The 13,171-nt window shown below is 40.5% G+C and overlaps 1 protein-coding gene across 2 annotated transcripts in view; it reads left to right on the forward strand.

Moving 5' to 3' along the window:
• Positions 1–13,171, forward strand: part of baiap2l1b (BAR/IMD domain containing adaptor protein 2 like 1b) — a 50,114-nt gene that overhangs the window by 17,706 nt on the left and 19,237 nt on the right. For both annotated transcript variants that reach the window (XM_042504255.1, XM_042504256.1), the window contains 5 exons: positions 429–490; positions 2,775–2,846; positions 4,743–4,877; positions 11,228–11,380; positions 12,364–12,519. In XM_042504255.1, coding sequence (XP_042360189.1) covers positions 429–490; positions 2,775–2,846; positions 4,743–4,877; positions 11,228–11,380; positions 12,364–12,519 — 578 coding nt within the window. The remainder of the gene's footprint in view (positions 1–428; positions 491–2,774; positions 2,847–4,742; positions 4,878–11,227; positions 11,381–12,363; positions 12,520–13,171) is intronic.

A 13,171-nucleotide genomic window follows, 5' to 3' on the forward strand; every position in this document is an offset into this window, starting at 1 on the left:
TGCCTTTGTGAGCAGCGTGCAGTGACAGAGGGTTATGATTTATGGCTGCCTGCCATCAGAGCTCTTTTTGATTAGGCGAGCAGCAGGTGGTCCAGTTTTTCTGGTCCAGGCACATGCATTTATTCTCCTTTCATCGCAGTGAAGGAAATCCTTTGTAATGTAATCTGCAGACACTGACATTTGATGGTTTTTGAGGTTGCTAATAACGTCATTTCTTTGCTATGCATTCACTTATATACATTGTTTTCATTGTAATTATTCTCTGTTGTCAGAGTTGCATAATATCTTTAGATAACATCATTTTTTGCTTCAGAAAAGCAAACAAAGCAAACAATTAGAATACTGCTGGCCTGTCTTGTCTAACATGCATATATATATGTATATAACCTATACATTTTTCTCCGTCTCTTGTTCTCTCTGTGTGGCAGGTGTAGTGCTGATGGACATCTCAGACGTCCACAGGAAGGTTAATCTCGAGCTGGAAGAAAATGTAAGTGTTCGATATGTTCTTCTTCTTGCGTCATGCTCCCTGAAAATTCCTGTTTAACTTAATTTCTCCCTAATTGCGTCGCCTCACCCAGATGCACTTTGTCACACTCTCTGAACCTACAACCGCAAGTGAAGCCTCAATTCACTAAGCAGCATTTAGTGGTTCACACAGTCAGCCAGTAGCTTTCTCTCACCTCCTCCCACCTTTGACAGATATACACAGCCGCTCCTTCCTCCCCACCTACGTCAACTACAGCAATACCACGGACAAGCAAAACACAAAGAGGTTGCATTAGGAAGGGAAACAACAGGTTTGGGTTGTAGGAGCACCTGTTGATTTCTTTCCGTGCTGAAAACAGGGGGCAGGCCTCGACATGCCCCGTGAAAACACCAGCTGGAGCGGCTACTATTTGGTACATTAGGTACAGCCTAATTTAGGTTGTAAGCATGCAAACAGTAGCTGCACATAATTATTATTTTCATTATTAAAAGTGGAGTCTGCGATTCTAATCCAATACACTTTTTGTTAAATTCAGCAAATATTTCCTCACAGTGTGCTAGCTGTCTGTTTTGTGTGTGCGCTGAAAAAAATCCAGTGTTCATACACAGCCCTAGAAACAATCAGACTGAGCTACATCAGACTGGCCTGTCTAATCTTCCACGTCCTTGCCCACGATGAACGGATCTACACCATGATAGTAAAGACACACAGATAGTAAATAACATTGAAGATATTACTACAGCTTCTGAAGGAGCACTGACAGGAGCAGTGTGTTTGTCTGGGTGTTTTTGTTCAGACTGTGTAACATTTTGACCTTTTACTATGCAATAATATATCTGTACTTTTTTTTTCAGTAAAAATACTACTCACCATGTGTGTGATACAGTTATCCTGTGCAGCTATCAACCATGGACATACAGTATAAGTGAAATGTGTATGTGGAGTATGTAGATTTAATATTTTTATTTTATGTTATTTGTGTTTTTGTTTTATCCTATTTAGCACTTAATCACTTATTTCTTTTTTTCTCCTGCTTCTGACTCTGGAGCAGCTGCAATGTGTAATGTGTGTGGTCTTATCATGTCTTATCTTGACTTCAAATATAAACAGTCTTTCTCCAGCTACGGGTTCGATTCCACCCCACAGCCCTCTGCGGCAAGTCATCCCTTCTCTCCCCCTTTCACACAGCCAAAAAAAGGAGAAATGGTCAGTAGACTTCATCAGAGCCCAAGATGCCAACTTCCAGGTGTTAATTTTGTCAAACAAATTTACAACAAATTTAAAGGAATTCAATTATATGAGGTCAATGAAAGCTGTGAAATGTCACATTTAAGAAGCTGAAACATACAAATGTGTGCCATTTTTAATTGAATAAATGACTGATTGCTGCTCATTGTTAATCAATTTTCTGTCCGTCCACTTATAACACAGTTTCAGCATTATACCACAATAAGTGGTTAAAAAAAAGGAAAGGAAAGGCAGGGAGAGAGAGGGGGGATGACATGCAGGAAAGGACTCAGGCTGGAGCTGAACACGGGCTGCTGTGGTAACATTTACATTGTTAATAGTGCCCTCGCTTAAAACTTCTAGATCTCACAGCAACCACAAGATACTTTTCTGAAAATGTTGCACTAGCTTTGTGCTTGGGAAAATAAATAATACCAGAGTTTGAAAATAACCTGTTAAAGCTGAACTTTGGGGCAGGAAAGTTGCGAGGCGCTCCTCCGAGGCATTGTTGCTAACAGCATCAGTGAGTGGGTTGACTTGTTAATGGACTCCAGTTGGTGAGTCACAGCATCAAATCAGGTCAGAGAAAACGATGGAGGAAAACCTCTCACAGGCTTTGATGAGGGTGTGTATTATGTGTGCGACAAGGTCATCATGTGTGTTCAGTATGGGGTCTTCCAATTTATCGGTTCCGCCCCATGTGGGAGCTGCCGCCGCCGCCTCGCAACAAGGCCACGGTGATGGAAGCGCTTTGACACCCTCACACTAATGAGAGAGAGCTGGAGAGAAAAGGAGAAAAGGAGAGAAGTCTGTGGGCATTCCTACGCTTTGTTTCTGACTCATTCATAAGCGCAACCTCGGACTTGGCTCTCACCCCCGCACACATGCACAGATACACTCTCAATGATCGCTCTCCATTATTCCCTTTGAGACCTCCACGTTGGCCGCTGACAGCAAAGCTGACAAACTGTAACACTCCACCCTCCCATCAAGTTTCTAATCTCCTCTGTGTCTTCTTCCCCTCTCTTTACCTGCGGTCCCTCCTCCTCACCTGAAGTTTAAGAGGTTCCACAGGGAGATAATATCCGAGCTGGAGAGGAAGACCGACATGGATGTCAAATACATGACAGTGAGTAGATTCTGTGCGTGTTTGTGTGTGTGTGTGTGTGTGTGTGTACATGTTTTTATGGAGTACTCCATCCATCCCTCTGAGACACACATACGGCCATATAATGTATGTTTTGTAATGTTTTTGTTGTCCATTAGGAAAACTCACATCAACATGTCTGTAAGCTAAAAGCGTCAGTGTAAAACATGTGATTACTGATAATTGTTATGAGCAGTCAAATGGATGGAAAGCTTAAGGATATGAGTTTCATTTACACTAAAGCACTTGAACCATAGTCTGATCCTGGGCTGCAATTCAGTGCTGTAATTTTCTGTCATTATGACGGCACTCATGGCATTTAATTTATGTCCTAATGAGAGTTATTACTGCAGTGCAACACTGAAGAAAAACAAGGTCTTACTCTACCAACAATACAAAGCTGAAGCGCTGCACCAGTCATGTTTATTTCAAATTAGATTGATGGTTAATGATTTGACTTGCGGTCTGGACATGACTGGTCATGACTTACAGATGCAAATGTCTGCACAATTACACAAAGGTAGCTGCAAATATGTATCATTTTACACAAACTTTATTATTATTGAGTATACTGATTTCTTATCATAGTAAAGTTATTACTGTCTCATGTTAAATTTGCATGTTTGGCGAGTGGCAAATGGAACCAAATTAGCACTACTGCTGCTTTTCCACTACATGTTTCAGCATGGCTCTACTCAACTCGACTCACTCTTTTTTTTGTTTATTAGTTATTCATAACTATGTTCTGTTTAGTGTATAATCACCTGAAAAGAAGAATTGTTGTGTTTTTGTGACTTTAGAATGAGCTTTTTATATTTATAAACGGAGCAGGTCCTCTTCCTTGGAGTCCTCCATGATGTTTCTACTGTAGCCCAGAACGGACAAACCAAACATTGTCTTTAAATCAGTCCATTTGTGTTTTCATGTCTGCCACCGTAGTTCTTTTACACGCTAGGCGCAAGAGAGAAGTTTTAATTTTGTAGTCTCACAGCTAGATGCCACTAAATCCTACAGACAGTACCTTTAAAACACTGATTGATTGATGGATAGATTAATGTTTTTGTTTTGAACATGTGAAATACGACAAAAAGAGTCACAGACATAATAAATTATATCCACAAATTGCCTTAATTTACATTATACGTATTTAACCTTCCCCCTTAATAATAAAATTCTCATGAATTACTCCCTTATAGAAATCCTAATCGTGTCATACATGTATCGGCGTACACATATGCACACCTATATATAAATGTTTACAATTCTTTTAATACCTCTGATATACTGAGTGGTCAGAGAGAATTGTCACTAGAATTAACACTTGCGTGACTCCGGCACAATTTTGCCATTTTTTTTTACTGCCAAGCTTCCTTAAATAGTTTCTGCAAGATTTAAAAGAACGGCAGCCAGCAAAAAAAACACTTCATACACTACACAGTACAACTGAGGAAGTGGAGACGTTGGTCTTTTGGGTTGCTGCTTACAGGATCCAATGAGTGCTGAGATGAAGGTGATATCCAGGCAGTTTCATGCAGCACCGCTATGGTGTGCAGCTCTACCTACTCTGAGGAAGCACTGTGTGAAGTGCAGAACAAATAGAGAAAAGAACCTGATGCCAAAAGTGAGTCAAGTTGAGTCGAATCATGCAGTGAAAATGAGGGACACACACCAAGACATAATGTGATAAAGTTATGTCCAGTCAAGACTACAAACTGAGGCATGTCCAGATCTCTAGAGGTAATATCAACTCCGCTGAATTGAAATTGCAAACCACTACTGAGCCGGCGATTCTCAAAGCTTTTGGTTTCTGCTTGCTGGCAGCTCTGGCAAATATCAGGTTGGTGCATCTGCATTCATATGGATCTTTCCTCTCTCCAGGCAACATTTAAGAGGTACCAGATGGAGCACAAAATGAAGCAGGAATCTCTGGAGAGATCCCAGTCAGACCTGAAGAAGCTGAGGAGGAAGAGTCAAGGCAAGAACGCCAACAAGTATGAAAGCAAAGAGAGCGAGGTGAGATGGACGGACATGAAACACATCATAAATGGATGCTCTTTCTTTGACACACAGGCGCCTTCCAATGTGCATAGACATAATTACAGACACTCACACTCATTCACAAACCTCGACACCTGAGACTCACCGTGTCAAAGCCACTGTAACAGTAGTTGGGGACAATGTGTGAAGTGTCTGCTCTGTGCAGCCATGCAGGACAAGATCTGTGTTTGTTGTTGGCTTTTTTTGTGCCCTCACCGAATACACTCACATGCAATCATTTCCTTGCTCCACCCGCATGCTCTTTGAAGAAAGTAGACATACACACACACACACACACGTACAAAACAAGCAACCAAACAAGAGTGACTGTTAAAAATTGACCAGGGTGGCCGGGTGTAAACTCCTGTATCTAAAGCTGAACAGTTATTTGCAGAGAGTGCTGCACCCTCCATGTGTAAAATGAGCCTTCCCATTCATAGCAACACTTTGTTTCAATGTCAAACATAGAGGAGAAAATATGAATCCATGTCGACGGGTGAGACATGTTTGTTTAGTGCAGAAGTAGCAGGATAGGCTGATGTGGCTCAGTGCTTGGTTCAATGCTTGGAAGAGTCTCTTAACAAAGTACTACACTGCAATATGTCTTCAGCTTACATTGGTCTCACTATTTTGTCGTCCCTGTAATTTACATAGATATTTATTTATGCATCCGATCTTTTATCCCAATTCCTTTTGTAATATGTATTATTTAAAATAAGTTGTTATTATTTTATCACAGTCACCACAGGTGTTTTACCTGAGACGGTTAATCACAGGAATGTTAAGTCATTACACCCAGTTATGTTATTGTTATTACATGGTGCCACCACACCCTGACAGTGACTCTGCAGACTGATAATTGCAGGAGAGTTGAATCTCAAAGCTGCGACCCTGACAACACAGCAGCCTCAGATCTTACATAATGTCCCTACCATCGATCCAGTCAGGCAGCCTGTTTTTGTGTGTGTGTGTGTGTGTGTGTGTGTGTGTGTGTGTGTGTGTGTGTGAGAGAATGTTTTAAGCGTTTGTGTATTCTGTCAACATGGCCCACACAACCCCAAGCCTGGCAAACTTAAGTAAGAGATAGATAGAGAGGGAAAAACCAAAAAGGAGTTATATGAGGAATTATATTACCAGTATAGTTTTATTGCAGCCTCTTTATCAGTGATACTCAACATAAGTCCCATGTTCCGAATCTGGTCTGCTGTAAGGTGCTGGATTGCCTGCTGACCATTAATTGAAAATAACTCGATTCACTCTGGGATTTTTTTGTATTTTTAAATAAGTTGTCAGAGTGAAAATAGAGCTTTTTTATATATTACAAAAAAAAAGTACCAGACCCCCAACATAGGTCAAGGCTAAGCCACAGGTGTCCTCAAATCCTAGAAATGCCCCTACGCATACCTGACCTTTATGGGGCTGCTGCGACTTATGTCCCTTATGTCTTTCGTTCTTCTGTTTTCTCGTTCCTCGACACTCCTTTACCACTTCATTTCTATTCCTCCTTCACTTTCTTCTGTGCACTCTTTACTTCTTACCTCTCCTCTCTCCCTCACCTTCCCACCAAGCCACACGTCCGAACATTCACTGCTGAGCTCACTTATCTGATATAAGGCCAGGTTTTAGGATTTAGACACCAGCAGACACACAGATGGGCCAGATAGACAGACAGATAGACAGACAGGGTGTCAGGGGCTTAGAGGCAGGAGTTTACAGCAGCACATAATTCAGCAGACACCAAAGACACTTCAAAGCCAACAAACGATCCGTCTGAAGGCAGAGAAGGGATTTTTTGGAAAGAAAGTGAGAGTGCTGTCACAGCTGTCAAACAATTGATTAAAGGGCTCTTCAAAACAAAGTGAGCACAAGCTTTACTCTTTGTACACAACATAAACAAAGAATGAGATGTGTATCAATGCTCTTATGTGTCAAAAAGAGAAGTGATTTATTTTTGAAGCAGTGTGTAGTGTGTTTTTCTCTTTGTTGCAACCCCTTTTACCTATAGTAAGACATATAGGTTGTCCATAGCAACAGGCTCGCTGCAGTGTTGACAGATGTAAAGTGATTAGGAGTGTGTGTGTGTGTGTTTGTGTGTGTGTGTGTGTGTATATGCGGTTGTGGAAATAGCATTTCATGCTCCCTGTTTTTTTCCTTCATCCACTTGTTAGTGGAAATTATTCCGCCTACCTCTACAGCTCTGGAAAGGTGTTCACTATCTCTTTTCCTCTTTTTCTGTCACTCCCTTAATTCTATTCCATTCACATTATCTTTATTGGCATACAATGTGATGGTATTTCTTGCCAAAACAAAACACTAGAATAGATAAAAAAATAATTGAAGGCACTTAAAATTCAGGTGACATATTTGGTAGATAATTTAGAGGGCAGTGATGAAACTGTAATTACCCTGTGAAACATTTCAATTAGTTAGATGACTGCATGTGATGAATACATATTTGCCAATCTGTTCTGTTCTGCTGTTTTCGTAAAAATCAGTTGGTCCATCGGAAACAGTGTTAAATATTAAAGGAATGCTTCACCACCTCAATGATCACTTGTATATCAATAACTCACTCCATGTAATGTTTAATACATAGAGAAATTATTGTTTTTCTCGCATGCCCTCTGCATGCACCGGTCTGTCGTGGTGAAGAGGGAGCTGAGCCGAAAGGCAAAGCTCTCGATTTACCGGTCGATCTTCGTTCCCACCCTCACCTATGGTCACGAGCTTTGGGTAGTGACCGAAAGAACAAGATCGCGGGTACAAGCGGCCGAAATGAGCTTCCTCCGTAGGGTGGCTGGGCTATCCCTTAGAGATAGGGTGAGAAGCTCGGTCATCCGGGAGGAGCTCGGAGTAGAGCCGCTGCTCCTCCATGTTGAGAAGAGCCAGATGAGGTGGCTCGGGCATCTAATTAGGATGCCTCCAGGACGCCTCCCTGGTGAGGCGTTCAGGGCACATCCCACCGGTAGGAGGCCCCGGGGAAGACCCAGGACACGCTGGAGAGACTATGTCTCACAGCTGGCCTGGGAACGCCTCGGGGTCCCTCGGGAAGAGCTGGACGAAGTGGCCGGGGAGAGGGAAGTCTGGGTTTCCCTGCTTAGGCTGCTGCCCCCGTGACCCGACCCCGGATAAGCGGAAGAAAATGGATGGATGGATGGATGGATGGATGGATGGATGGATGGATGGCCCTCTAGTGAAAGAAGAATCTGAAAACGAAGAATGTTTTTTTTTTAAATTTGTAGATTCATACACACTGTTGAAAAAACCTTTTATTAGACAGGTGCATAGGAGGAAACTGTCCATAGATGAGAAAAAAAGAGAATTCACAAACACTGTCCTATTTCTTGCCAAAGGAAAATAAATTATTTATCAGACCTTTGCCAGATTAAATTTACTTCCCAAATGTAAAGTTAAACTTGCTCTCTTCAAAGTCAGACTCCATTGACAAAAACACAAATTTTATCTTGCTGACCACGGGAACTACTGCTCTACAGCTACGCGTCTGGCAGGTCAGTCAGTTTTTATCCCAAATTCCATTCAACAAATTCAAATACTTTCTGGAAATCAACAAATTAAAATTATGCTTTAGATTCGTTTTGAACAACATCAAAGGTCAGTTCAAGTTTTCAGTATGTCTGTTGTCTATTATAGTCTAGTTTAAGTTTCTCATAGTCCTAGTTTAAGATATTTCATAATCATGTATTGATTATGTTGCAGTAAAGTTCGCCCTAAAAGCAGCAGGGTGAGATTACAGGATGTTATTGGAAAAAAACAAAGGCGGCAAAAGGGAAATAAAGGAAAAGCAACTGGGCATTAATGAGAGGAAGAGTGCTATTTCTGTTTTTATTTGTGTAGGAGTGTGTGTGTGTGTTCACTTGAGAAATTTGCATCTGCTTGCTTGTTGACATCCTGCCGCAAAGATACGCCTGTTATCATGAATGAGATATCAACAACTCTTAATGGACAGGTTCATGTTAGGACTTCCTGGCAGCGGAGACAGACAGATTCGGTCAGGCAGACAGACAGCGCTGTCTCTGCTGAGGGGAACTTGAGTTTTTGTCACTCAGTGCACTCACAGGTCATGTTGGTTATGTTTTTGATATTCTTTCTGACTGAAGTAATTCAGCAGTATTGTTATTTCTGTATGAGTTGTGAGGGCATGTTTTTACTCTGGAGTTTTTACACCCAGAGGAACAGTTATACAAACATTTTGTTGAAGTAATCAAATGGGAATTCAGCATTTTAATGATCTTTTTATTATTTTTTTTTGCATTCCACATTAACTTGGTTTAACTTCCCAACATTACCCTACCAAATGGCTGCCACATTGCATGTTTTTCTGGGTTTTTCCGTCCCTTTCACACCCAAATCAAAAACACCTATTTTTTTGTAGTGTTATTTATCTATCTAGATTTCCTTGGTGGGAGTTGTCTGCCTTCTCTTGAATATAATAGCTCTAGATGACACTCGAGTTGTGCTCAAAGCGCCAAAAAAACCCCATGAAAAACTCAACAGCAATAAACAGGTCATGATTTCTGTAAAGATATTGCTGTTGAGTTTTTCAAATGTATTTTTTGGTGCTTTGAGCATAAGTCGAGTACCATTTAGATCCATTATATTTTATAGAAGGCAGACATCTCTATGGCCGATATCTCCAACACTTAACAACTCACACCAAAACGATTTAGACTGATAAATAGCACTACAGTTAAGAGGGAATATTTATTTTTGATTTTGGGTGAACTGTTCCTTTCACACAGTAGATGACCTCTGTACGCAAAAATGCACTTAACTCACCGCAGCTTCCTGGTAAATAAATAGAGCCCTTAGTGGTTTAAGGCTTTATCAGAAGAAGGCGGTTGTACGAGCTGAATAGGGAGGGTGTATGGCCTTTGTAATAACAACCGTTACAGGCGTGCCAACTCCAGCGATTTGGATGAGGATGAGGATGTGGATGTTACAAGTGGCTTTAGCAAGAAATGTGGGACGAAAGATTATGATAAAGGAAGTCCACTCACGCTGGTTTTTGTTATGTGTAATGTGAAAATTACACAAATTCATTGCTTAAGCCAGAATTCAAATCCACACAGTAATTATACTCTGGTAACATTAGCAAATATTCTCACCAGGGCCATGGTAATAACCTTACATAAATAATACATTAATAAAATACATTATGTTTGCAGCTTTTTTTCTGAAATCACTCAATTCAGTCCACTCGTATCTGCATTTACCAAGAGTATTGTGTTCATTCTTGTTCACAAAATGATAATATCAAATAAACTAAGATAAAGGGGTAAACATCAAGCTTCAGTCGGTTCTAATTACTTTGTTTTTAATGGTTTTTATACTTTTGAGACAGCTGACCTCGGCTCGTGATGGATTTCTTTGTATAATCATCTGCCTCATGCACACTACTGCACGTTTCTGCATTATATAGCCTACACGTTGACATGTAGCTACATGCTAACAACACGGAAATGTAATCTTGGCATCTGATAAAAAAAATTTCTCGATTTGGATCATATTCCTGCTGGGACTTGTCTGGTTGTGAGGATTTAGAAGCTTTTATTGGTGACTTTCATGGTAGAAAGTGATGCATTTCTCAGTGAAGGTAATTTGCAGTGACTGTGCAGAGATGACAAGATATGAAGCACCTGTAAACAGTTACCAGTCGGAGCAGACTGGGCTTTTTTTGGAGGGATGCTTTGAGAGACAGGTGCTGTAACTCAGACAGAACGTGAATACAGGTGTTTCAGCACAGTCAGAATGAGAAAAGTAAAGTGCTTTTGAACATTAAAGCATAAAAATGCTCTAGTAGACACCCAAAAAACAAATATAAGCATGGAAATAAGCATAAAAGGCCCTTTAAGTGATTTCAAAAAGACAGTGTGCATTCACTTTCACATGTACAAGGACACACACCAGTCTAAGATCTGGTTTGGTGACCTTCTGACCTTTTTATAATCTCAGGCTGTCAGTGTAGATAAGATTGTCCCCTCCTTCTCCTGCTGCTCCATCCTTTCACTAAATCTGTCAATACAGTAAACTCTAGTGTAATGACACCCATCAACCTGCAAGAGAGAGATTAGGATATTCAGAAGGGAACCCTGCTCCTTTTATATTGTTTTCCCTTGTTGGGTTTTAGTACAGATCGACAGTGAAAGGGGCTAGAGGGCTTCAGCCCATGTGGTTGTGAAGATAAGACACAATATATTTGAAATGGTAGTTTGTAAGACAAACAGATGGATTCACGACAATTCAAATTGGCTTATTGTATATTTATTGTAATTTTGTATTGTGTGTGTGTGTGTGTTTGTTGTCAGTGCCTGGAAACGTTGACAAACCGTCAGATGGACATGCAGTTGTTTGTCGCAGACGGCTGTAAGGAGGCTCTGCTGGAGGAGAAGAGACGCTTCTGTTTCCTGGTGGACAAACACTGCATGTTCTCCTACCAGTTCGCTTCCTTCCATGACAAGGTAAAAGTCAAAAATCAAGCTTTTCTTTGACTTAACACTTGACCTGCTATGTTGCTGTTGTGGTGTAAAACAATCTTTATGTTAATCTTAGCGTGGATCCTTAAAAAGTCTTAAAAGGCATTGAATTAATTAATCTAACAATAAGGCCTTAATTGGTATAGAAATTTCTTAAATCCATCTTTCAAAAGTCTTAAAAATGTTTGGGGAATGGAACATAGGGTTCTATACATTGTGGTTTTTTTTAAAAAAAACTTGCATGATGTCATCCCAAAATAATTAGGATCTGATTAGGATTATCAGAACCAACACCTTTATTTTGTTTTTGGCCGGGATACCCCGAACAGAGGATCAGCTGTCTGCTCGCTAGCTGGCGCTGCACCCTGAAAGACAGTTGAGGTGCAAATTTAATGAAAATTGGATATTTCACCAAAATTTAGTAGCACGACTGAATTTGTTACAAGGCAATGCATGCAAGTTTTTGTTCCAAACTTTCCAAACAGTATGTTGGGAATCAGTGTTTCTAGCATGCAGAGTATGCAGGTATTTTGTCATGTTTTACATGATGATAAAAGTTCGTAAAATCTGTCCCTAACTCAGAATAACTGATGTCAGTTTAAGTTTCTTTTTCTTTAATTTGGGGTATGACAAAAGTTGTTAAAAATGTAATTCTGTGTCGCATCAAAAAAGTCTCAAAAAGTCTTAAATCTAACTTCCCTTAGGCTGTAGGAACCCTAAATGTGGGCATGAAATGACAACAAGAAATATATCATAAAGATTTTTAACTTTTAAGTGTATCAGGTTATATCTTACACAGAAAATATTCAGCCATTTAAAATCTAATCAAAGTATCAGATAAAGCAATTTATTCCCAAACCCACTATCTCTCAATGCATCACGTTACCATAGTGATCAAAATGTGAGCTCCGTTTCAACAGATTACTCATGTTTTCTTTTAATATCTTTTCTTATGTCCTGCTGGACAGGCCAGAGACATGCTGACGGCAAAGCTGAGCAGCTGGCAGGACCAGTGCAACGACGCCACCAACATGCCCGACAGTGTCTTATCGATGATTGAGGGACTTCGCACGCATGTCTCCATCACACCTCTGCCCTCTCCGTCCCCGTCACGACACAGCGTGGTGAGACGGAAGAAAGAGAGGGACAAATACAGACATGTTCTCTTTTAGACGTGTGGCTGCCTTGTTGTAAAGTGTTTTATTTCTTTTGAGTGGCAGAACAGAAGTTTCACCACACGTTCCCCTTAGAGAGTGGATGACGTGATTTTAGAACACTTTCAAGTATAAGTTTGCATATTAATAATAAGACAATGGTGTTCTCTATCATTGGAGTTGATATAAATACTTCATCAAGAATGTTACATTATTTTTATCTTCAGAATTTAATCAAGATTAACTGGTTATTTAAGCACTATGTAGCTTAATAATACATTAAAGATATACTCTGCAGGATATTTTCGGTAGCTGTTTGGTAACACCAGTGAATAGAAAGTAAAAGCCCAACCCCAGTTTCAGTCTCGCTTGGCGTTTCGCCTCACTCAATTTGCGTTTTTCCGGTGCTGTGTCTCCTGGATGCCTGTTGCTAATGGTGGCACCTGGTTGCTATCTTGTTATAAAGCCCCACCCCACCTGAGCTCTGCGGGTGTACATGCCCATAAACATCCCAAACACAGAACATAAGAAGAAAAGTGCAGGGAGAGGGAAGAGTCTCTGCAGAAAAATACACCACCACACACTTCTAGTGGGTCATAGGTGATGACTTGAGGGATTATTT

Source organism: Plectropomus leopardus, chromosome 17, assembly GCF_008729295.1.
Source record: "Plectropomus leopardus isolate mb chromosome 17, YSFRI_Pleo_2.0, whole genome shotgun sequence".
Lineage (NCBI taxonomy): Eukaryota > Metazoa > Chordata > Actinopteri > Perciformes > Serranidae > Plectropomus > Plectropomus leopardus.